Source organism: Hyla sarda, chromosome 7, assembly GCF_029499605.1.
Source record: "Hyla sarda isolate aHylSar1 chromosome 7, aHylSar1.hap1, whole genome shotgun sequence".
Lineage (NCBI taxonomy): Eukaryota > Metazoa > Chordata > Amphibia > Anura > Hylidae > Hyla > Hyla sarda.
In genome coordinates, this window is record NC_079195.1 from 66,726,547 (window position 1) to 66,752,565 (window position 26,019).

The 26,019-nt window shown below is 40.5% G+C and overlaps 1 protein-coding gene across 12 annotated transcripts in view; it reads right to left on the minus strand.

Moving 5' to 3' along the window:
* Positions 1-26,019, minus strand: part of MYOF (myoferlin) — a 228,335-nt gene that overhangs the window by 55,157 nt on the left and 147,159 nt on the right. For 11 of the 12 annotated variants that reach the window (XM_056529441.1, XM_056529437.1, XM_056529444.1 and 8 more), the window contains 12 exons: positions 23,900-23,943; positions 23,505-23,587; positions 20,661-20,699; positions 14,457-14,578; positions 12,802-12,915; positions 8,999-9,176; positions 8,226-8,350; positions 7,536-7,642; positions 5,598-5,790; positions 2,523-2,678; positions 2,180-2,311; positions 746-909 (listed from right to left, as the gene is read on the minus strand). In XM_056529441.1, coding sequence (XP_056385416.1) covers positions 746-909; positions 2,180-2,311; positions 2,523-2,678; positions 5,598-5,790; positions 7,536-7,642; positions 8,226-8,350; positions 8,999-9,176; positions 12,802-12,915; positions 14,457-14,578; positions 20,661-20,699; positions 23,505-23,587; positions 23,900-23,943 — 1,457 coding nt within the window. The remainder of the gene's footprint in view (positions 1-745; positions 910-2,179; positions 2,312-2,522; positions 2,679-5,597; positions 5,791-7,535; positions 7,643-8,225; positions 8,351-8,998; positions 9,177-12,801; positions 12,916-14,456; positions 14,579-20,660; positions 20,700-23,504; positions 23,588-23,899; positions 23,944-26,019) is intronic. The other variant, XM_056529439.1, reaches the window with a different exon arrangement.

Sequence of the window (26,019 nt, forward strand, 5' to 3'; positions counted from 1 at the left end):
TTTTGGGGCAGATTCAGGACCGAAATCTGTATCAAATCAAAGCAATCTGCATCACATTGTAACAAAAGAAATTATTTGTCTGGTGAAATAAAAAAAAATGCATGTGTCACACCTATTATGTTTACTTTTTTGTACTTTAAGGTTAAGGTCACACATGCCGTATTTTGCTCCATATTTTGCTTCAGCGTATTTTCCTACCCATTGAAGTAGAAAATCAGATGAAGAAAATACAAAGAAAAATACGGAATGTGTGACCACTCCCTAAATAAAAACATCTAATGATTTATAAATAAAAGAAATGTAAGAAAAAAAATGTATTTTTTTTGTATTTTGTATTTTATTCCCCCAAGGGTTCTATTTCTTTCACACTATACTGTAAAAATTACAGTACACCGCAATACACAAATCATTGTAATCTCCTATTACACTGGTGTAATGGGAACATAATCATGGCAGGCGCAGAGGTCTTTAAACGTCCCCCAGCCCGACAGTCTAATGGTATGGTACAATTGGGTTTGGTGGGGGGGGGATTGAGTAGAATCAGAGACAAATTGAGGCAGTATCTGGCATATAACCCCCTAGGGAGCTAAACAGCTAGGATAGGAGGTCATGTAAATCAAATGTGGAAAATGGATAAAAAAAATATGTAATTTATTTCCTGTGTATATTTAAGATGGTTCTTTGGGAATAAAATACAAATGGCCTCCTCCACACCCTTTCTTAGAAGCAGTGGAACCAATGTCACCTCTTCTCAGGATCCACAATCCAGTCTTCTTCCCACTCCCAGCCCTTAGGTGGGAGGAAGCTCTCCTTTTTCAGTTTGATAGTTCCTGTGACATCAGAAAACTTGGGACGTTTCAGCAGACCCGTGGTCCCCCATTTCCCGAACATCATAGCTTGGTTTTCATACTGGCCAAAAAGTATAATACATTACATTAATATCCTATGCAGAATGGAGAGCCTTTTCAGCAAATTGTCCTATGCAAATGTATTTATGGTACATCTTTTGCATCAAATCTACAGCAAGCATGGTGTGAATGTACCCTAAAGATTTGACACTGTGATCAATTATTTAGTTAGAATCATTTGCAGATCTGCAGCATTAAATCCACAGCAAACATGCTATGTGAATGTACACTTTTAGCAATCATAAGTTTTGATTTTTTTTCCTTATATACAGAGCTTCAAATCCCCACTATAGACAAATTGTAAAATTCTGGACACACTGAACACTCTTACCTTCCTCGATACCACACTGCCACAGTATAACAGAGTTCAGGTCCCTTCTGACAGGGACCTCCAGGTTCGGGAACATGCTTTCACATGCCTGCTCAGGCAAGTAGTGGCTGAAGCCAGTCACATCCCCAAACTATGAAGAGCCAGAGCCCCGTTATACCTCTGGTGATGCAGGAGTGAGAAAAGGGTGTTTTTTTTACCCCTCCCGAACAAGATTTTGATGACGTGTTGCCCACACAACCACTTTAACTCTAGATTTGCGCAGCCGTATTGGAGTTGTATAAAGGGATATTGTTTTTAAAAAGCTAAAACAAAAGTGACAACCAATACAGCTGCACTTTTGTTGTCACTTCTGCTAAAATGGCCACCATAATAAAATAAATATGCAGAGATATAGGAGGCACTCACCAGCGAGGTAACGTGAAAAATTTCTTGGCTTTATTTAGACATACAGGAGCAAAAGCGGACAAGTGTGGACGCAGTCCACCAAATGCAGGTAACAGCTATTTCACGCTGATTCTCGGTGTGAAATAGCTGTTACCTACATTTGGTGGACTGCGTCCACACTTGTCCGCTTTTGCTCCTGTATGTCTAAGTAAAGCAAATACATTTTTCACGTTACCCTGCTGGTGAGTGCTTCCTATATCTCTGCATATTTATCTTCTGTATGGACTTTGGCTTGGAGGATTGAGCACCCGACACGGGATGAACGTTTGGGGTTTGCAGTTTGATACACCAGCACCTTACCTGCCAGTATACTGCATGGAACTGTTTTAATTGGGCCAAACTGTGCCAGCTTTTCCCATTTCTCTGCCTTTACAATAAAATAAATAAATTCCAATCACTGGATACTTCTCTAAACTCAGATTTATTAATACACATTCTGTAAGAGGTTTTAGATGGAAACCCACTTTGACCCATGTAATGGATGTGACAATCTTACCATCTCGGCATATACACTGAAGGTCCCTTCTGCATAGCTGTTAAATTTCTTCTCGACTGCTGCCAGCCCCAGCCATATGTTGGCTCTTAACTGAACTGGAATTTTTGCACCTTGATTTTTATCCATGGGGTACTAAGGACAGGAGAACATTGCAAAGACAGACATTTCAGTAGTGCTCGATATTCTGACATGGAGAGGATTTTGCAATATGTTACATAACTAATAAACCCAAGACCGAAGACTCCCAGGAAGAGCAGGCAAGGGAATACCGCTATAATATTACAGATGGTAACTGCATGCGTTATTGTAGCATTACCCAAGATGGACATTCATCCTTTCCTACCTGTAAGAAGATTGTCTGTGTCTTCCCACAGTATTTTCCACAGGCTTCTTCACTGGTGGATGAGAAGAGGACTTTGTGGGCAGGAATGCGGGCGTACGCCAGTCTTTTCTCTGCTCTAATCATCCAGATGATCACATCCGGCATGCTGTTCTGAGGCTACAATTGAAAAAAGATGGAGGATTATTTTGTGTGTTTTTGTTTAACATTTTTAAATATATGTTTTTTTTCTCCAAGGGGGTGTTTCCAGAGTCAAGGGGGAGTATCCAAAGGTCAAGGGGTGTGTCTTTGGAGGGTTAGGTCCCCCAAAGGTCAAAGGTCACCACACAGGCTTGGACCCACCCCCAAGCCACTCCCCTCCTAGTACTGGACCCAGCTGGTGTCACTGGGGCGACACCAGCTGGGTCCAGCATTAGGAGGGGAGTGGCTTGGGGGTGGATCCAAGCCTGGGTAGTGACCTTTGGGGGACCTAACCCTTAAAAAACACTATAAATAATTGACTTCTATATTGCATGTACTCAGGATTGTACATTAATGTGAAACTTGTGGTTTGCTAGTAAGAAATCTAAACACATGCATTCTGCATCGATTTAATGGAGTATAAGATCATTTTTGGATGCATGAATAATACGTCCTATTTTGCCAGGGTTTTAAACTAAAGAGGGTAAAAAGTGACCGAGTCTCCCGACTCATAGTATTTCCTTGATGTTAGGAAAACTACTTCCCTGGAGCCCATAGTGGTGGTAACTAAGATCACTGCTCTTAACAAAAAGCGTGGCTGACATAATATTTATTCATATAGTGCCAGTAAATTCCGCAGTACTTCGCAATTTTGAGGTACAAATAAGGACAATTATGAGACATTAAATACTACATGTTAAATACACAACATTAAATACTTAATATTCAAACAAAATGAGTGAGAGCCCTCCTCGCAACATCATACAGTCTAAGACGAATGGAGTCGAGACAAAAGGCAACTTTAATACCGTAAGGTGTCCATCCATTTATTTTGTATTTTATTTTGTCAATAAAAAAAATTGAGGATTGTAGGGGGGGGATTAATATGTGTGATATGAGATGTTTATATGTTTAAAAAAAAAATGATACTCAGCTAAAAAAAAGAAATATAAAAATAATAAAAAATAGACCTTGGCATTGGCATGGTTAAAAGTAACTCATGACTAAAACTTCTGCTGGACATTCTGTTTTCAAATAAAGAAAATTTGTGAAAAAAAAGGTGTCCATCAGCACTAGGTGTAGCTGCTAACCCGATTTCTTTTGTAAATAACTGTCATCACTGAAAACATTCTGATAATCTGAAACATGTTTCTAGAGAAGGACTTTACTGATCCTGAAAATGAGGTTATAATTGTCCCCTTAATAAATGGACCTAAGCAGCCACTACTTGATTCCTTCTCGATGGGCCACGGCACATTTCTGAGCACTCAACTTGGAAATGTTCTGCAGCCCCATAGAGAACGAATGGATCCCTGGCCACACACGCTTGATGCGCTCTGTTCGTTCCAAGGGAAAGTTTGTCCCCATTCTCAGCATCATCGAGTCTCAGTGGTCAAGACCCCCACTGATCAACTGGTTATCCCCTATCCCAGTGTTTCCCAACCAGGGTGCCTCCAGGTGTTGCAAAACTACAACTTCCAGCATGCCTGGAGGCACCCTGGTTGGGAAACACTGCCCTATTCAATGGATAAGGGATACCAAGCTGAGATGGGAATACTCCTTTAATACCACAAGTAGAAATAAGTGATAAGATGCTTCTAGTTAAATGGGTTATCCTAAGAACTATTTTTTTTATCAACAATCCTAAAAGGCTATCATTAGCTCTTTTGAAGTAAATACCTAACTGTGTTCCTGGCATAAGATAGCCTTCCCAATTGTTTTCCTTCCATATTTTCCCCTTGGTGCTGCAGTTCTGTCTAGAATCAGTCTCCATCCACCTCTGGCAGCTCCCCGCAGGAGTCCACTTAGTTATACTGCCCTGTACTGCAGAGGCCTATACTCCTTGCCTGGCAAGAGTGGAAAACTATTTGATCAGCTGCTCTGTAAGGAACAGAGTATGAATGCCCACTATTGTTCACTATAAACACAAGCTGGCACTATGATATGTAAGTTAGGGTCATAACTCTTCACTGGATAGCTTACATTTTTTGGGAATTGTTATTGACAAACATTAACTTTTCTTCAATCTATACAATGAATAAGATATCTGTTAGTAACACAATACCTTTAAATAAAGTGATAGCAGCAGATTTGCCACATGTGTGCATGTATTGTAGAAATGGTGTGTTATTTATAGCTTTCTATCCTTACAAGTACATTGCAATTCTAGGACTGTCTAGTTAGGCTTCTTTCACACTTGCGATAGTACACGACAGTGTGACGGCCGTCGGGAGAGCCAGGTAGAATAGCGGAAGAAAAAATAGTAATGCCGATCATAACGGCACTTGGCGGCCCCCATAATAGTAAATGGGAGCTGCCGGGACCCGTTGTTGCCCATTTCTCCCAGTCATGAGAACAGCCGTTAAAGTTATAAAAAAAATTGAAAAAAAAAGAGACTTTGTCGGCCGTTCTCGACCGGGAGCACCGGCAGTGTGAAAGGGGCTTAATCCACAATAATTGATGATCTGAAGCCTATTAAGTACCAGTAAATGGCGGATTAAAAGAATATTAATGTATTAGAGTAAATATGCATCCAACTACTGTAATGTACACACTTGTCTCTTCCTGGACTAAAATTTAAAGGGCTTGTTTATGGTGAGAACCACTTCCTACAGTGGATTGCTGTGGGTCTCGAAAACAATATCAACAAGCTGACAAATGCAGGCCAGGGGCCCCTCTCTGTGACCTCTGTACGTCTAATAGGTCATATAGAAAGGGACTGTCTTTTTAAGAGAAATTTGTATATGTGCCACATTGTGTTTGTTTGTGTGCTCATAGTTCTAAACACCCTCTTTACAAATTCTATGTATTTCTCTGTAGATGATCTGTTAAGAATGATATCATGCTACAATTTTTCATGTTGAAGTAAATGTTATGCATGTCTTATAAACTACAAACCTCTTCAGAAATTTGTTGGAGTCTTTCGAGCCAGTCCTCTATTTCAGGTAGTGTGGCCTTCACATCAGTCGCTTCGCCCCTCATCCTCACAGCTGCCTCTCCGATCAGCTTGAGGGAAGACTGCCTGAGCTTATAAAGCTGCATGTCCAGCATGGTGACATGGGACTTCCCATCCAGAGGAGGTAGCTGCTTCCTAAAAATTAGTAAACCAGAATAAAGTTTCCGCACACGTGTGCCATTCACATGATCAGTAACAGAACCAATAATACTAAAAAAACTAATAATACAGCTACATTTACCCAGCCATACCAAGTGATCATGTAATCTCCATACAGGGTTTCCATTTTCTACAGTAGATATCAGAGAATCCATCCAGTGTCAGAGTTTACAGGTAAGAAAGTGCAAGAAAAGGAAGAAATTGAGAAAGACAAAACAGACAGAGATAAACATGAAATAAGAAGATAGAATTAAAGGGATACTCTGCTGCCCCTGCGTTCGGAACATTTTGTTCCGACCGCTTGGAATGGGCGGTTGTGATGTCACGGCCATGCCCCTTGTGACGTCATGCCATGCCCTCTCAATGCAAGTCTATGGGAGGGGGCGTGGCGGCCGCCACACCTCCTCCCATAGACTTGCATTAAGGGGGGGGGGGGGTCATGACATCAGGAGAAGGCTGTGTGTGGGTCTCCTGTGAACAGACATCCTATCCCCTATCCTTTGGATAGGGGATAAGATGTCTAAGGGCGGAGTACCCCTTTAAAGAGATTAGAGAAATAGATACATGGGCCCAGATTTACCAAAGATGTCAGTTTTAACCCACAGCAACACATCCCAATGTAACTTTCATTTTACCAGAGCTCAATAAGATATGAAAGCTGAGCCATGATTGGTTGTTATGTGGAAAAGACAGATCTGGTTTCAGGCAGATTACTAAATCTGGGACTTTGTTTCCATTCAAATGGTACCTTTCATAAAAAAAACTTTTGATATATTATAGGTTAATGTATGTGGAATAACTTTCCAATTGCATGTTATTAAAAATTATGCATCTTTCTATTTAATTTTCCACGTTGAAAAAATGACCACTAGGGGTCTCCCTACCAGTCCCTTTTTATAGATTTCAGACTCATGCTGGAGTACTAAATCTCAGACTGCAGGCGGGACACAGACAAACTCCCTGGCAGGGAGCAGTGCTGAGTTTGTCTGTGTCCCGGCTGCAGTCTGAGATTTAGGACTCCAGCATGAGTCTGAAATCTATAAAAAAAAAAGGACTGGTAGGGAGACCCCTAGTGGTCCTTTTTTCAACGTGGAAAATGAAATAGAAAGATAACATAATTTTTAATAACATGCTACTGGAAAGTTATTCTGCATACATTCAACTATAATATATCAAAAGTTTTTTTTCATGAAAGGACAGAAAACCTGGAACACATTAATTTGTGACATTTCCTATATGGACATGTCTGATCGATGCAATCTCTGGGAGGCTCATCTATTCTGAAACTGAGCCCCCCCCCCCCCCCAAAAAAAAAAAAAAAAATCTGTTTGTGGCCACAGGAGATGTTCAGGAAGCTGCAAGCACTTCTACAAAGTGATAACTCTTACAAAGGTGGGAATGGTGGAAAAGAGGAGTAATGCAAACAATGCCAGTTCCATAACTCTGGAGCTACTGAAACAGGGCTAAGATGCTGTTAATACAACTTTCATTAATGGCAATAGGGGTAACACAGACTGTGTAAAACAGTCAACTAAACACTTATTTAAGCTTCCCGGCCACCTAAAGTGTCTGCAATCAGGCTCAGAGGGGGCTCCATCTCTAATAAGACAGTAATTGCCTTTATAAAGGATATATGGAAACATGGGGAAGTTGTAGAATCAGCTGTGTTGGTAACATTTCACCCATCATACCGATCGCTAGATAAAACAGGTAATACATACATAGTGTCTTCAATTAGCTGATCTATTAGCTTCAGCCATATTTCTGCCAGCCTGGTGTCAGGAATCTTTGCTTGTATGGCTGATTTCAGTGCTGAGATGTTGGATTGCTAAAAGCAAGAAAGTCAGATCATTTATAAATAAGAATCTTAAACTCATAAATGAAGGGTTTCTATTAGTAAAGATGCACATTTATTACAGGAGCACTCTGGCAAAGCTGATAAACTGCGTTATGCCAAGGGTAGTGCCTGAGGAGGTGGGGCACGATTAAGTGATTCTCAACGACTTATTAGGGGGTTAGTTGGTTCCAATCCTTTTGGCTGTAAAAGTAAAATAGCACTGCTGGACTTGATCCTGATTGTCTCATCGTGACAGCCCATTTCCTCACTGTGGGGGTCCTAAGCAAGGGGCACCCCTCTATAGTGAGTGGAGAGCTGCAAACAAACTGCATTACTCTCACTGGCTGATGCGACAAATCCATGTGCTAAAAGATGATCTTTTATTTGAATGGTAACACCACATGTAATACTACATTTTCCCTGTAGTGGTCACTGCAGGGAAAATGGAACAAAACTTTCCCTGGCATACTCAGCCATCAAGAGTGAAATTACATGGCAAAATGACAATTCTCTAATTTACTATCTACATATCTCTAAGACAAATGCTAGATGCAAACCTATACGATTTACTCACCAGCCTTTCTGACATTGCCATTAACATATTGACAACATCAAGTCGATGAGAAATGTCTTCCCATGAGGAGGTTAATGTTACTACAGGTTTAGTCGCTGACCATGGAAGGTAGTAGTAGAGGTTACCTGTAAGTGTAGTGAAGATAAAAGGTAAGTGGCTAATGATTTTAAAGACAGGTGTAAGGCTGCGTTCACACGGCCGTTTAGACCCGTCCCCTTCTTCTCCCGTCAAAAATAAAAACGGACTTTAAAAAAAAAACGGACAATAATGGATGCAAACGGATGTTATCAGTTTGTATCGTTTGGATCCATTACTGTTCAGTTAATAAACCAAAAAAAATCTTTTTATTTTTTGTTCTGAGCATGCTCAGAAGTAAAAACGGATCAAAAAACGGATTGAAAAAATGGATGCAAATGGATGACATTAAAGGCTCATCCGTTTTCCATACACTTCAATGTCAAATTTACTGTATCCGTTTTTTCTTCAGTTTTTTTAACGGAAGAAAAAATTCAGCATGTGCCGTTTTTCCTGCCGCCAAAAAACGGAAAGGAGTGCAGATTGGTACAAATGGATGTAAACGGATTGTAAAAAAATCCCATTGACATGAATGGGATTTTTTTAAAACCGTTTTTTAATCCATTTACAGCCTGCAAGAACGGAACCGAAATAGGGATAAAAAAAAAACCGGGGACAGACGGCCGTGTGAACGCACCCTAACTTGTAGTAAGAGACACCCAACAGCAATACTTGACATACATAAAATATTAACCTACCATCAAACACTGCACGGCTGTACTGAGTTGTTGATGCAAGGGGTTTGCAAGTGCTGTCAAATTTATTGCCGTAATTACCGATGCTGACTTCAAATTGTATGGCTTCACCAATGTCCTGCAACATGGTGGCTGAATGGAACACAACACTCAAGCAGAACTTCCTCCTGCGCTGATATTTCTGTGTAAAAGACAGATGTTTAGGTTTACTAATGGCAGTATCAGCCAAAACAATTGAAAATGTTATATATAAATTTTTTCAAATCCTTTGTTATCTAGCAATTTTTGCTTTTTCATTCATTTCAGACCTCCTGACATGCAGTTTGCATCCTTTTTCTAGTTTTAGACTTTTCTCATATCCTTCCAGTAACATATACTGGGTATGTATTCTGTGTGGTCAGTAGTCAAATATTTGAACCTCTGCTTTCTCTATTGTACAAAGCCAATGTGATTCTACCTTGTAAAGTGCCTTGTGTTCGCTTTCCTCCCTATCTACAGCCCTCCATGTATACCCTCCCTACTGTCCTAAGCCTTTCAGGAAAAAAACAAAAAACGTTTTCACATATGGGCAAAAGAGCCCTACATACACTGTGAACAGATAAAACGGTAGGACAATATTAATAAATATGGATAATAGGATGTGTAGCTCACTTAAAGATAAAGGTAAGGAGAGTGTTCGAGGTTAAAGGTGATGCCTTCACCCAATCAGGCCTAGTCAAAAAATGGGAAAATATATGTATATACCAGTCCTCAAGAACACTAGGGATGTGTAGCATAAAGAGGAAAGAAAATAGTGGATCTAATAAGGATTTACTTATAAACATATATTAATAAGTAAATGCAAATAAATCACCAATCACTCTGCAAGGCCCTTGCAGGAATGAATTGGTAATAATCAATTAATATATAAATAGCACAGCACCACTCACCCTCCTTCTCGGCTGTTAGCGATCCTGGCAAGCAATGATGTTCACAGGTAGCAATTTCGGCAGACCGCGATGTCCTGTAGGTGATAAAAGCTGTTTGTATTGCCGGTCTGGATTGTAGCCTAGGTGAGTGGTTCTCCGGTGGGCTGTAAGTATCCTGGGCTGGCACGGGGAGGCGTCCGGCCTAGGGAGAATGTGTCCAGGAACTCTGCCGTCCGGGGCTGTGAATGGAGATCTGGGAGCAGCTGCGTGTCTGAATGATGCGCTAGCTGCGTGCGTGTTGCAATGGTCCCAGTTCTGTGAGCATCCAGCAGTTGCTAGCCAAAATGTGTGGATATAGTCTCTTTAGAAGTGGTATAAGGTGCTTTTGCAAGTCAAGTTCTCCCTAGGCCGGACGCCTCCACGTGCCAGCCCAGGATACTTACAGCCCACCGGAGAACCACTCACCTAGGCTACGATCCAGACCGGCAATACAAACAGCTTTTATCACCTACAGGACATCGCGGTCTGCCGAAATTGCTACCTGTGAACATCGTTGCTTGCCGGGATCGCTAACAGCCGAGAAGGAGGGTGAGTGGTGCTGTGCACCGATACTCTACAAACTACTGCCATAATTGCTACAACTGCTGCTATTATCGCCACTATTGCTATATTTGGCTATAGTATCATAGGAGTTGATTACTGAACTGTGACTCTTTTAATTGGATACCCTTGGACTTAACTGTGACCAAGAGTGACTACTAACCAAAAAAGACACGTTGCTAACCACCGTAGTGGACATTGGTGCATTTCTGCTATATTATTGTTATCTGCATTTTTATCTGCATTTTCATTAGCATTTTTATTTATATATTGATTATTACCAATTCATTCCTGCAAGGGCCCTGCAGAGTGATTGGTGATAAATCCTTTTTAGATTCACTATTTTCTTTCCTCTTTATTCTACACATCCCTAGTGTTCTTGAGGACTGGTATATACATATTATTTTCCCAATATTAATAAATAGACTATTAGAAAGTTACTGTTGTGCAAAAGGTGTCCATAGTATTTAAAGGAAAATGGTGACCAGTTCAAACGCACTATAACCCGATACATGGGGTTATAGTGCGGGTGAACAGGAGACTGATGCAGGGTCTCAGACTGCTATTCCTACCTACAGTCCAAAGCCCGATCCCCTGAATGTCCCCCTCTTCCAGCGCTGACTTGCGCTTTGAGGCGGGCCCACCAGCTAGATTTAAATGTACATAAGCGCCGTTACGTGAGCGCTCAGTAGGCATGAGCGCTCACATGACTGGTGCTTATGAATATTTAAATCTATCCGGTGGGCCCGCCTTAAAGTGCAAGTCAGCACTGGAAATGGGGGACATTCGAAGTCCAAAGTCTGTGCAAGAGATGGGGAGAAATGTGCTCTGGACATTCAGGGAGACACCTAGTGGCAGCTTTTTTTAAACACAAATAAAACATAGAAACCCTCTTTTTTTTTTTTTTTTTAAAGCAAAGTACATTAGAAATATTATTTATTTACCATAAGGATGGCAAAAATGTGCTTTAATGAGAGTGCCCATTTAAAAAAATGTGCTTGTTTTTCAAATTTTTCACATCAAAACTGAACTCCTGCAATTTTCACTTTGGTCACTAAGCCTAATAATAAGCTTACACTTCCTATTTTGTAGAGATCACTTCTCAGTAGACAAAATTACAATGGAAGGACCTGTAAGGGAAAAGTACTTCCATAGAAGTCAATGAATGTCTGTTTGCAAATTCCTATGGTTCATGCGGCTGCTGTAAAGCATATCTCTGAATGGCCTCCCTGGCAAGGTGGTCACCTCTATAATCATGGTCAGAAAATCGAAAGATTACAATGAAAAAAAAATAAAAAAACAGATAGGAGAAAAAGAATATGTATCTGGATTGATCATGAAAAAATTGTGATACATTAATTTAAAAACAATCATATTACAGCAAACACAAATTACAGTAGCCTTCCAATGCTCATGGTCAGCTAGTTTGTGTCTTCCTTAGGGCTTGTCCACACTGCAGACTTTCCGCCAGCGGAGTCCAAATGTTGTCAATGGGATTCTGTTGTTCTGTTCAGACTTCGACATCACCGCAGCGGAATTCCACAGGCAGAAAGGTATGTCCGCTCAAAGAATGAACATGTTCATCTTTGGGCAGAATTCAGTCGGGACTGCAGCCGAAGCAACCAGCGGTCCCCACTGATAACGGACATCTGGCCAGCAGAATTTTGAAGCTGAATGTCCATAGTGTGGATGAGCTCTTAAAGGAGCATTTCGACATTAGGTAAAACAAATAAAAATGTTGCAGAAGCATATAATCACTGCTCACCTGCCTTCCCCAGTTCTGTAATCACCAAAAATAATTTGTTTTTAAAGTATGTATCCTCTCCCCTACACTTATAGAACACCCATTTTGCTACAGATCCCACTCTCTCAATGGATCCATCAGGTAAGTTTTAACTATGCTATTCTGCCTGCAAAGGTCAACAAAAATTGAGCAATAAGGCAGCTTGAGCAATGCCTTAGACGTTTCCATAATCCATTTTAATGTAACTTGTACTACGGTAGGTCATCATGGTATAGCTCAAGGTTCGTGTTGCCTGTTTTGCTTAAAATCCTGTAGATACATTGATGCTTCATGTTACCGTAGATACAGTAGTAGCCAGAGAACATTTTGCTTCAGAAACAAATCTCAGAAATTACAAGCAAAATAGAACCCATAAAATGTCAATGGGCACCCTAGGACCTTGTTTGTTTCCAAAAAATGTTTATAACACTTATTTTCAACTGATACTTTTGCCAAATCATATTATCTGCCCATTAACCATCTAACAATACATTTGGAGCCATGGGTAGACTTACCTCGACAACAAGGAGATCATCACTTGGGATATCCTCGATCTTTTTAGCTGGTGTGCCATCAAGTTTAGTTTGCAGTTCAACAAGGATTCTTCCCCTATAAGCAACACCTTCTCCCTGCAATGTGAACAGAGCAATAGTAAGCAGTGAGGTTAAAGAGCACAAAGGCAAAAAAAGAGCTTGGCCCATGGTGTTTGTTCCATAAGCCCACCCAAGGAAATTATTGTGCAGTCTCCATTTAAGTCTACTTTTAGTTAAACTGAAAAAAAAGTTATCACACACAGAAGTAACATCTGATAAACCTATTTGGAGCTGACTTTAAAACCAGTCATCAGGGTCTGTCTCCTGCTAGATCCTTGTTTGCCCAATATTGATAAATATTGTCAGAGTCCCGAAGAGCTCTCTGGCACTATGGAGGTCCAGTGCAACTACAGCCCCAACCACAATTTAGATATAATCGACACATAGAAACATAGAATGTGTCGGCAGATAAGAGCCATTTGGCCCATCTTGTTTGCCCAATAATCTAATTACTTATGAATCATCCTTGTCTATACCTTATATGAAGGATAGCCTTATACCTATCTCTATCTTATATGAAGGATAGCCTTATACCTATCTCTATCTTATATGAAGGATAGCCTTATACCTATCTCTATCTTATATGAAGGATAGCCTTATACCTATCTCTATCTTATATGAAGGATAGCCTTATACCTATCTCTATCTTATATGAAGGATAGCCTTATGCTTATACCATGCATGTTTAAACTCCTTCACTGTACCACTTCTGCAGGAAGGCTATTCCATGCATCCACTACTCTCTCAGTAAAGTAATACTTTAGATTACTGTAGAAACCTGCCCCCTCCAATATAAAACTATGTCCTCTTGTGGTAGTTTTTCTTCTACTAAATATTCTCTCCTCCTTTACCGTGTTGATTCCCTTTATGGATTTATTAGTTTCTATCATATTCCCTCTGTCTCTTCTTTCTTCTATACATGTTAAGGCCCTTTAACCTTTCCTGGTAAGTTTTATCCTGCAATCCATGTACTAGTTTAGTATCTTCTCTGAACTCTCTCTAGAGTATCTATATCCTTCTGGAGATATGGCCTCCAGTACTGCGCACAATACTCCAAGTGAGGTCTCATCAGTGTTCTGTACAGCAGCATGAGCACTTCTCTTTCTACTACTTATACCTCTCCCTTTACATCCAAGCATTCTGCTAGCGTTTCCTGCTGCTCTATTACATTGTCTGCCTACCTTTAAGTCTTTTGAAATAATGACTCCTGAATCCCTTTTCTCCGATACTGAGGTCAGGACTGTGTCACAGTCCATATTCTGCCCGAGAGTTTTTACACTTATCCACATTATACTTGCCACGTGCCAGAGTTCTGACCATTCCTCTAATTTACCCAAAACCTTTCCCACCCGGCGCATCCCTCCAGGAATACCAACAGTGTTATAAATCTTTGTATCATCAGCACAAAGATTTGTAACAGGGTAGATATTCCGTTACACATGGTTTATTCTTGCATATGTATGTTTCTGAATCATCACAAATAATGCCCAGTACACCCATTGTGTAGACCATTTCTTTATGGAAAGCCCCCATCATTGCTCAGCAGTGTTGCACATTTTATCACAGTTCCAAAGTACCTTTCCAAAGTTGAGATCATCATATGGGTCAGGAAATCCGGTGAATTCTCTTGGACTTCCATACAGATTAAGGTAACAGGGTCCAAAAGTGGGTAAAAATCCGACCTCCTTGTCACTAGCAGCTGTTTGGAAAGATCAAGCTGAGATTAGGAAAATATGTGAACAGGAAAACTATTACTAAAATAGAAGCTGCTTCTCTACAGTGCAACAATCGGAAAGATTTGTTCTGTAATTCCCAGAGAAGACCATTGTTATTTGCTGACAAAATGACAGATCTGCCCGTGTTTTCTGCATTCGCAGAAAAACAGAACAGATAGATAGATAATGAGATAGAATTGAATAGGATAGGACAGATAGAGCTAGAGATAGATAGATAGATGGAGATAGATAGATAGATAGATAGATAAAAAGATAGATTTGGTAGGCCGCAAGCCTAAAGTAGTTGAGCAGGTAGCAGTAATAGTTTTCAGATAAATAGATGGAGCAGCTCTTATTTCAGGAATAGTTTTCCCTCATAGAAAGGCTATTTTATTCCATTTTGTGCTTTGTCTTCGCTATTCTAGAACAGAACAGACTGTATTTGCTGCCACACTACAGCACAGAATAAAACAGCCTGGGATAAATTACATTTCTGGATTAGCTACTTTATTAGTCATTTTAATACTCTTTTTTTCAAGTGCGCATCACATGAACCAGGTTAAATTAGCTTTTTTTCTTAGCTGTAGAAATGATAGCAGAGATGATTAGTTGTTTCGGACAGCAGGGAATGCATTGTACAAAAGTGTAAAAGTAGAGTTGTGGAGCATTTCAGGATTTGCACATAATACTTATGTATTGTATATTTAATAGGTATACCGTTATCTCATCTACATTCTGTATCAATTCATTAAAATCCCTTTCCAAAGTCTGCAAGCAGAGTAACCACTGTTTACCTCCAGGGAATGAGTATCGGTCCTGGTCATGTGATCACACGTGATTGACCAATTACCTTGTCATGCCTTGGAGGTAAACAATGAAGTGACCCATTCAATGACTGTAAGCTGAGATCTTAACGTGTACCTGTCATATAACGTAGAAAATAGCTCTATGTATATTTGTAATATACATTGATTAAAAATGTGACATCTATTGTCTGTGTGTCTCTGTGAGGAGTCCAAATACAGGAAGTGAGGGTGGACAAGCAGGGCTCCGTGCCCCGACGACGAGCAGGGCTCCGTGCCCCGACGACGAGCAGGGCTCCGTGCCCCGACGACCAGCAGGGCTCCGTGCCCCGACGACCAGCAGGGCTCCGTGCACCGACGACAAGCAGGGCTCCGTGCACCGACGACAAGCAGGGCTCCGTGCACCGACGACAAGCAGGGCTCCGTGCACCGACGACAAGCAGGGCTCCGTACACCGACGACAAGCAGGGCTCTGTGCACTGAGGCTCTGTGATATGCTTCCGACTCACACAGCAGGCTGATTGGCAAGCCAGGAGCCTGCACAGAGCCCCGCTTGTTCTGCCCTCACTTCCTGTATTTTGTCTCCAAATAGAAACACACAGGCAATAGCTGCAGGGACATAATTTTTTTCACCAAAAAATATACACATTTTTAACCAATGTATATTACAAATATACATATAATGGTATTATCTACATTATGTAACATGTTTAAAGACTATGAGGAATTGATACAGACAGTAAATTGGAAACTGTATAGCTTTTTATTATTTAAATAATAACATTTAATTGGCTGAAACCAGAATGCCCCTTTAAGTAGAAGACAATATAAACCACAATGATTGGTATTTTCACATCGATAAATGATACCAATACTTTTAAGGTACTTGAAGTATTGTATCAGTAAAGTGCTAGAAGGGAAATTTACCAATGTACAGTTATTATGGGGGTTATCCAGGGATAAAAACAGATTTTTTTCCCCCCAAAACAGCACTACCCATGTCCTCATGTTGTGGGTGGTATTACAACTTGGCTCCATGCACTGGAATTGGACTGAGCTGCAATACCACACACAACCTGAGGACAGATAAGGTGCTGGTTTTGGAAGAAATTGGCTCTGTTTCATTCCCTGGATAACCCCTTTACCTGTAGGAACAACCTGACAAAGCAGGACACCTTGCATCCTTGTCTATCAGGAAACTAAACACTATGGGGTAGATTTATCAAAACCTGTGCAAAGGAAAAGTGGAGCAGCTGCCCATAATAACCCATCAGATCTCTTTTCATTTTTCACTTATCCTCTATACAAGCTTTGATAAATCTCCCCCTATGCACACACATAAGGATACCCTTAAAACACATGTATATTTGCTGATAGTCAAGGAAATCACAGGCATACCACCCAACAGTCCTGTTTTGGTGAGGACTGCCAAGCAAATGGGACCACAAATTAAAATTCTCATTTTAGTCATGCTGTATTTTAGGTTGTTCCTATAGGTTTGTTTTCCCTTAGAAACATAGGGGAAAATGTATCATTTCCGGCATCAGTGCAGAGGGGAAAAATTGTGCAAGTTTTTTTGCGCAATCACAGACTATGCACAAACATTGTTGTTCCATTTTGTGCAAAAATAATTAGCGCAAAAATTTTGCCACTCTGCATTGGCACAAGGAATGCCATAAACTCCTCCCATAGTATTTGAAAACAGTAAATAAAAAAAATCTGAAAAGTTTCTCAAAAGTAGAGGTACCAATTGATAATTGTTTCATTTATTTTACAAGACTGATTTGCAATAATTAGGTCTAGCACGTAAAATAAGAAGATGGCGATATTGCCAGGAAAGGTGCCATTTAGCTTTAGAACTGAATAAAGGTCTAGGATTTTTAGCAGTTAAGGGGGGGACAATGTACCCAGGCTTCAGGGGTATATCTAAGGGCTGGTAGCCCATGTGGTTTTGGTGTAGGGTGATATGTGGGGTACCAAAAAGAAACTCTACCCAAAAGCATTTGGTTGCAAAACAAAACTCCTCCTTAGCTAACCACATGGTATCTATATAACCAGAACTAGCTAATGACCCACCTATTTTATAATTCTAATACACCTATACACATGAACACTTTGCTTGTCTGGGCGTTTGTGTCTTCTGAATGAAGGAAGGAGGGGTAAGCTGCTGCCAGACTCCTCTGGCTTATCTCTCCAGAAAAAAAAAAATATGATAAGGAAGTTGAAATTCAAAATGTCCGATCCTACTCTTCCGCAGAATCGGTGGGTTTTGATTTCTTTTTTCTAATGTTTATGGAGGGCCTTAAGACACTTATCAGATGTGATTTCAACTATCCTTAATGGTGCATGCCCATTCATAAGACAGCATGACATTTTTTTCTTAATGTTTCCGTCTGCACCACCTCTACCCAGAGCCGGCTCTGTACTATGCAGACCTAAAGTCTAAGGAAAACTCTCACCATCTGCTGTAGACAGCTAAGCACCAGTCTGTTCTATAGGGCACCTTTTTTGGCAATATTAATAGTAAAAAAAGAAGAAGAATTAATTTCTTTTGTGGGAAATCACATGATTTACAATGCATTTTTGGGAAAGGTTAAATTAAAGGTTATATTGTTAAAGGTTGTTGATTAGTAAGGCCTGTTCACACTGACAAAAAGCATGCAGTACTGACTGAGCTGGATCTGCAAGTAGATCTATACGTGTTTTATACATAAGTGTATAGTCACATGTGCCAAATTTGTTGCAAGAATTTCTTCATCTGAATGGGGCATGAAGAAGTACACACAATCTCATTCAAATGTATGAAATGGATTTTTCAGTAGCAGAAGTGTGTCCAACTAATCTGCCATGTATCATATAAATGAAAATGTTTTTCCAGGACTTTATTTGATATCTAATTGGAATGGGGGGAGGGGGGGGGGGATGGGTACGGGGTCCTACACCCCATCGGTCAGTCATTTACCAGAGCCACAGTGCTGACATATAGTGAGAGCAGAGCTAGAGGCAGACAGCTCCGTACAGTGTGCAGTGGCTGTTTCAGGTTACTGCAGCCCGGCTCCTGCTCCTTCAACAAGAAATCAGCTGTAGTAACCCAACACGGCCACTACGCAATGTACGGAGCTGTCTGCTTTCGGATCGGTTATCTCTATATGCGAGTACTGTGGCAAATGGCTGATAGGCAAGGTGCTGGGTATTGGTCTGTGGTAACGGGGTGTGATGAGGGCAGATGTTGTTACCCTAGAGGCAGATGGCATTAACCCCTTGTATTCGTGACACCAGGGCATGGTTTATCCTCGATACAGGGTGTGATGAGGGCAGATGTTGTTACCCTAGAGGCAGATGGCATTAACCCCTTGTATTCGTGACACCAGGGCGTGGTTTATCCTCGATACCACACGAAGGTATACCGCTGGATCCTGGGCTAGGAACGGGGGGGCAACAATGACTCCGACGCCAAGTTACGGATAACGGTAGCTTTACTGAGGGTAGACAGAAGGTAAAGTCTATACTGTTCATCCAGGGCCCACAGAGATGACCAGTGGCTGGAACTTGTAGTAGATATGGTCAAATTAATGCAGGCCACGCTGACTTGACAAATGGTGACTGTGACTGACAATACGGAGACTGTGGCTTACTTGTAGCCGCTTGTAGCTGCAGACTGGACTTGAGGCCTCCTATGACTCTGGACACTGTCTAGGACTCAACTTGATCTCAGCAAAGACTTGTAAGGAAAGAGAGAGAGCTAGAACCATCCAGGGCTTATATGAGGGAGACTAGCAGAGAGCCCATAGGTCACCCCTGGGATCACCTGGACACTGGCACCTCCAGGGTAACAGTCCCATGACAAGTCACATGGTAAACAGTCTTAAAGTAACAACGCTCTCTGAACACATTACATGGTATAATACATTAGAAACATATTTACATGGGGGGACAGATGCAGGGGGGGGCAGGGAACACTGTAGGGAGGCTGCCTGACAGGACAGCAAGGGTACTGGGTAACAGCTCCCGTACTGGGCCGCCACAGGTTATTGATGGCTGATTCTGAAAATGGCTAATCAATGAAAAGTCCAAGAAAATTAGAGATTGAGTGTTTGAATCAAAGAGCCTCTATTATCTGTATTATATAATGCTGTGGAATATGTTGATGCTATAGAGCAGTGGTCTCCAACCTGCATACCTCCAGATGTTGCAAAACTACAACTCCCAGCATGCCCGGACAGCCAACGGCTGTCCGGGCATGCTGGGAGTTGTAGTTTTGCAACATCTGGAGGTCCGCAGGTTGAAGACCACTGCTATAGAGTATATATGTATATATATATATATATATATATATATATAAAAAAAATTGAGGTTGTTCATGTAAAATTGACAAATATATCTGGTATATCTATAGATGTTTTCATTTTATTATCATATGTAGTCAAAACATTTTGTGAATTTGGTTGTAAGGAACACTGGAACGCAGTCAGTGTCATACCCCAACCCTTTCAAGGCATCGTAACAATGTTCCCTGAATAAGACAGTAAATGACAGTAAGTGTTCCGAATGGTGTGGGGGCGTTCTTGACTGGAGATTTGAGGCTTAAATGTTGGTAGAACTGCATTATGAATTAATTCATCTATATAAAAGATCCAGAGAATGTGTAGGTGCTGTATAATGGATAATAACATGGTCTGAGGGGAGAAGTATAGAAGGCTGAAGGGAGCAGACAGTGTCCGACCTGCTGTGGATACAATTCCACCTTATAATGGAATATTGATTTTGTGCACTACATGATCCAGTCAGCTATATAACAAGGACAAGAAAAGATCAGGCAAGTATTTTCAAAGCAGCAACATGCATGCAGGGTCCTCTGCCAAAACTGATTTTTTCCCCCTAAAAAGTTTCAGAATTTAAGTAATTTACTTAGGCTAGAGTTGCATATGTCCGGCATCCGGCTCAGTCGAAAATCACCGCAACTGATGCCACAACTGATGACAAAAGTGCTTCAGTTGTTTAGGATTTGGCATTGATTATTGTGCATGCTGGACAGGGGATCACCGAAAGATGTCTTCCCCTGTCCGGCGCCCATGCGGCATGTTCCACCATCCGGTGTGATGATTGTGAATGGGATCAGTTCTGCAATCAGTTTCCCTCCGGCGCGCGCCAGGATGACTGGCATATGTAAAAGGGAGCCTGGCATATGTAAAGCTTTGGGAAGCACAGTTTGGGCAGAGGGTTGTAAAATCAATTCAGAATCAGATCACACCACTCTATACACCTTCTAAGGCCGTAGACCCAACTCCAGGAGTATCACTGTCTATATTACAAAAAGAAAAGGGTTAAAAAGTACATGTTGGACACAATTCAGTACAAAGCAATAATACTCAATATCATCTCCATAGAGGGCAAAGAAAATTTAACAGAAAAGATACAAAAACACCACATATCAGGGTATCACAAAACTTAAATGGAACAAACATAACAAAATCCAAATTTGAGCCTAAACCATTCCTCTGAGCGGGAGACGTTAGGTTTCAATAAAAAACGTATATAACCAGTGTTTCCCAACCGGGTCCACCCAGCTGTTGCAAAACTACAACTCCCAGCATGCCCAGACAGCCGAGGGCTGTCCGGGCATGCTGGCAGTTGTAGTTTTGCAACAGCTGGAGGGACCATAGTTGGGAAACATTGTATAAAAAATTACACTTCATTTGCTATACATTTTTGATGCAGGTTGGTCAAAAATGAGAGATTCCTTAACATGGGGTTAATGCATTATTTTTTTTTTGTTTAGACCAGAATTAATTGACCTATAATGATGGAGATCTGAGAATTAAAGGGGTAAATGTGTTTATATATATATATATATATATCTCAACTGGCTCCAGAAAGTTAAACAAATTTGTAAATTACTTCTATTTAAAAAGCTTAAAGAGGCACTGTCATTGTTAAAAACTTTTCATATATTGCAGGATGACACGCAGCAGCGCGCACGTTACATTAGTTGAAGGGCGCATGCGCTGGGACCTGTTTATCAATCACACAGCGGTCCCAGCACTGAGATACAAAGTGGGCGTGTGGGTGGGCGTGGTGGCGGCGAGGCATCGCGTACCTCGCACCACGCCTATCCGACAGTCAGTGGCTTTGATTAAAAGCACTTTTTAGCGCCACAAAAGCCTGCAAATATGAGGTAAAATAATTGCTGTACATAACACCTGAACACAGTACAAAGGCTGTGTGCAGCTTATTACACTAAAATGTCATGACAATTGCACTTTAATCCTTCCAGTAGTGGTCTGCTTCTGAAGTTGAGTTGTTCTTTTCTTTCTGACAACAGTGCTCTCTGCTGACACCTCTGCTTGTCTCAGGAACTGTCCGAAGCATTAGAGATTTGCTATGGGGATTTGCTCCTACTCTGGACAGTTCCTGAGACAAGCAGAGGTGTCAGTGGAGAGCACTGTTGTCAGACAGAAAAGAAAAACTCAACTTCAGCAGCTGGTAACTACTGGAAGGATTAAGAGTTTTTGTTTTTTAATAGAAGTAATTTACAAATCTGTTTAACTTTCTGGAGCCAGTTGATGTGTATGTATTATAAAAAAAATATATTTTTTTTCCTGGAACACCCCTTTAAATGAACATGGGGAAAATGTCCAAGAGCCTCCATTGTTTAGTTGCCTTTAGCAACCCCAACTGTAAGTGTCGTCCTATATGGGGAAGCTAATTCACATCTAACCTCGTGGCCTCCACGTATGTCACCAGCTCTGTCATGATCCGGGCCGAGATATACTACTATATTAACCATCACATTTATTCATCTTGGCCAGCAGAACAGAATTGCTTACGCACTTTGACTTGTTATATCTATAAGCTTAGAGCAGTGGTCTCCAAACTACAGTCCTCCAGAAGTTGCAAATCTACAACTCCCAGCATGCCCGGACAGCTGGAAGTTGAACATCTATTATCTTTGTGCAAACCAAGTTTATAATATAAATAATAGTAATATTATTACGGTACTTACAAATTGTATTTTTGATCATATTTATAGCCAAAATACAAGAATTTAAAAAAAATATATAATAATTTATATATTATTATAACACATATATGTATATACATACATATATATATATAATTTATATATATATATATATAATTTATTTATATATAATTTATTTATATATATATATATAATTTATTTATATATATATATATATATATATATATATATATATATATATATATATATATTTATTAAGCAAAGTTGTAGAATTTGCTGCAGGTTATAATTATTTTACAGACGTTTTGCTCTGCTTTGCGGATGTTACTTATGGCCACAAATTATGAACACGATCTGCACTAAAACGTTTTTCCATAGACTTTAATAAAACACATTATTTAGCAAAAATACTGCCTTTTAAACCAAATTTTATGGCTGTTTTTTTGTAATAAAAACTGGGGTACTCCAGAGGAAGAATTTTTTTTTTTTTTAAATCAACTGGGGCCAGCAAGCTAAACAGATTTGTCAATTACTTCTATTTAAAAATCTTAATCCTTCCAGTACTTATCAGCTGCTGTATACCACAGATGAAATTCTTTTCTTTTTGAATTTATTTTCTGTCTGACCACGGTGCTTTCTGCTGACACCTTTGTCCATATCAGGAACTGTTGGACAGTTGTTGAACTATTGGAGAGTTCCTGACCTAGACAGAGGTGTCAGCAGAGAGCACTGTGGTCAGACCGAAAAGAAATTCAAAAAGAAAAGAACTTTCTCTCTAGTATACAGCAGCTGATAAGTACTGAAAGGATTTAGATTATTAAATAGAAGCAATTTACTAATCGGTTTAACTTTCTGTCACCAGTTGAGTTAAAAAAAAAATGTTTTTCACTGGAGTACCCCTTCAAAGCAACAGGGACTGATAGAACTGATTCCCTTTGTGTGTCTTCTGTCCTCCATACACAGTAATGAAAAGTACTAGAGGTAAAGTAACAACCATGTTTTTCGTTTTATTTATTTATTGTTTACTTGCGAGGTTTCATTTGCATATAAACATTTTCCAATTTTTAGCAACAAAAAAAAAAAAAAATCCGCTCAATCTCCCTAATAGAAGAGTTATTGTCTCACCTTCCAAATCTCCACCAGATGCAGCAATTTTAGACAAACTCAGAATAGTTGTTCCAATTGTATCATTCTTGGTAAGTCTGTCCCTGAACAGAACAGTGGAATAAAAAAAAAAGAAATGTAAAATGGAATTCATCACGATTAAAGACCTTTCTCCAATAAATAAATAAAAAAAGAATTCTATAAATACATAAATTAACATAATATAAACAATAAAAAAGACTGTATTAAAAAAAAATTAAGTCTAGCAAAAATAAAACTAGCAAAATTAAATTAATACAGATTAAATCGCTGAATGAATTAAATTAAAAACAAAAGTGGTTTATTTAATCTGATGATCCTTTCCAAGAAAATTTTCCAATAGACCTCAACTCCCCAGGGAGCTCGCAGTTACTTACCAGTCATACACTGTGAGTCTTATGTTTTCACAAACCGAGGGAAACTGCAAGAAAGCCAAGCAAAGTTGCATGTATTACAATAAAATGTTCCTCAATCTTCTTGAGCCATGCACCCCCCTACTGAAACAAATGACATCAATGTACCCCAGAGGTCGTGTTCACACACTGAACCACACAACCTGGGGATATGGCAAGTGTCTTTATACATAAGGGGGAATCTTTAAAAGGGTTATCCAGGAAAAAAAAAAAATTTTATGTATCAACTGGCTCAAGAAAGTTAAATAGAATTGTAAATTACTTCTTTAAAAAATCTTAATCCTTCTAATAATTATCAGCTGCTGAAGTTGAGTTGTTCTTTTCTGTCTGACAACAGTGCTCTCTGCTGACATCTCTGCTTGTCTCGGGAACTGCACAGAGTAGAAGAGGTTTGCTATGGGGATTTGCTTCTACTCTGGACAGTTCCCGAGACAGGTGTCATCAGAGAGCACTTAGAAAAGATCAACTCAACTTCAGCATCTCATAAGTACTGAAAGGATTAAGATTTTTTTTAAATAGGAGTAAGTTACAAAAGTTTTTTTTTCCTGGATAACCCCTTTAAGGCTATCTGTATCATAAAGAACAAACGAAGCACTCACCAGGTAGGTTGCGTCATTAAATCTTCAGGCTTTTATTTCATTTTTCATCTGAAGAAAAGTCGATGTCTGGACACAAGCAGTGCGGCCTGACGAAGCGCGTCACAGCTCGATACGGTCCATTGCCCATCCCCCCCCACGCCACCACACCCTCCAGCTCTCCCGCACTGCTCGTATCCAGACATCGACTTTTCTTCAGATGAAAAATGAAATAAAAGCCTGAAGATTTAAAAGGAGTAGTCCAGTGGTGACCCAGTGGTGAACAACTTATCCCCTATCCTAAGGATAGGGGATAAGTTGCAGATCGCGGGGGGTCCGACCGCTGGGGCCCCCCGCGATCTCCTGTACGGAGCCCCGACAGCCCGCGGGAAGGGGGCGTGTTAACCTCCGCACGAAGCGGCGGCCGACACGCCCCCTCAATACAACTCTATGGCAGAGCCGAAGCGCTGCCTTCGGCAATCTCCGGCTCTGCCATAGAGATGTATTGAGGGGGCGTGTCGGCCGCCGCTTCGTGCGGGGGTCGACACCCGCTATCTCGCCGGAGAGCATGGCCCCCGTACAGAGAGATTGCAGGGGGCCCCAGCGGTCGGACCCCCCGCAATCTCAAACTTATCCCCTATCCTTAGGATAGGGGATACGTTTTTCACCACTGGACTACCCCTTTAAAGGCGCAACCTACCTGGTGAGTGCTTCGTTTGTTCTTTATGATACAGTTATCCAAAGATCTGTTTTTCTACGTGAGCACCACAGACGGTTTGCATTCCAATCTATGGACACATGTAAATTGCATAAGACACCAGTTGGGCTTATTGGGCTTATCAACAGGTGATTTCAGCAGTGCCTAGGATTCTATACACTTCTTTACAATACACCCTTTAAGGCTATGTTGACAAGGTAGGATTTCTGCACAGAAAATTTCCATGACGATATTCCCCCGACAGTGGACCATGGACAAAACATGCAGGCACTAGGACCGCTCGGAAATCGTTTCATAGACAATGTATTTCCGTGTTGACTCCGCAGAAAAAAACCAGACAAGTCTTCAAGTTCTTCCTGCGAGCTCCAGAACCGGGATTTATACGACAAAACATTTGCTTGTGGAAATTCCGCCATGTGAAATTTCCGCACGGAAATTTCATTGCGTATACAGGTGTATTAGCTTTCTGGTATACAAAAGTCACAAACAATTGACCAAGCCCAACGTACAAAACCTTAGCAACTTTTTTCCCTTTCCACTGCTCCTAATTTATAGCAGAAATCTACAACAGATCATAGCTGGCCTAGATTTTTGTGTCTTCTTAATAAGTTTGGCGCATCTTGCTCCATTGCATCTTTTTATTGAGACAGATGTATGAAACATTGGTTTTAATAAACCCCCCCCCCATGGTGTTTACCACTCCTGGTTCATGGGGGTTACCGCAGGTTAACAGTCTAGATATTACTTGTATACAGTGTAATCGGTTCCAGACGGACCATCGTTTGTTGAAA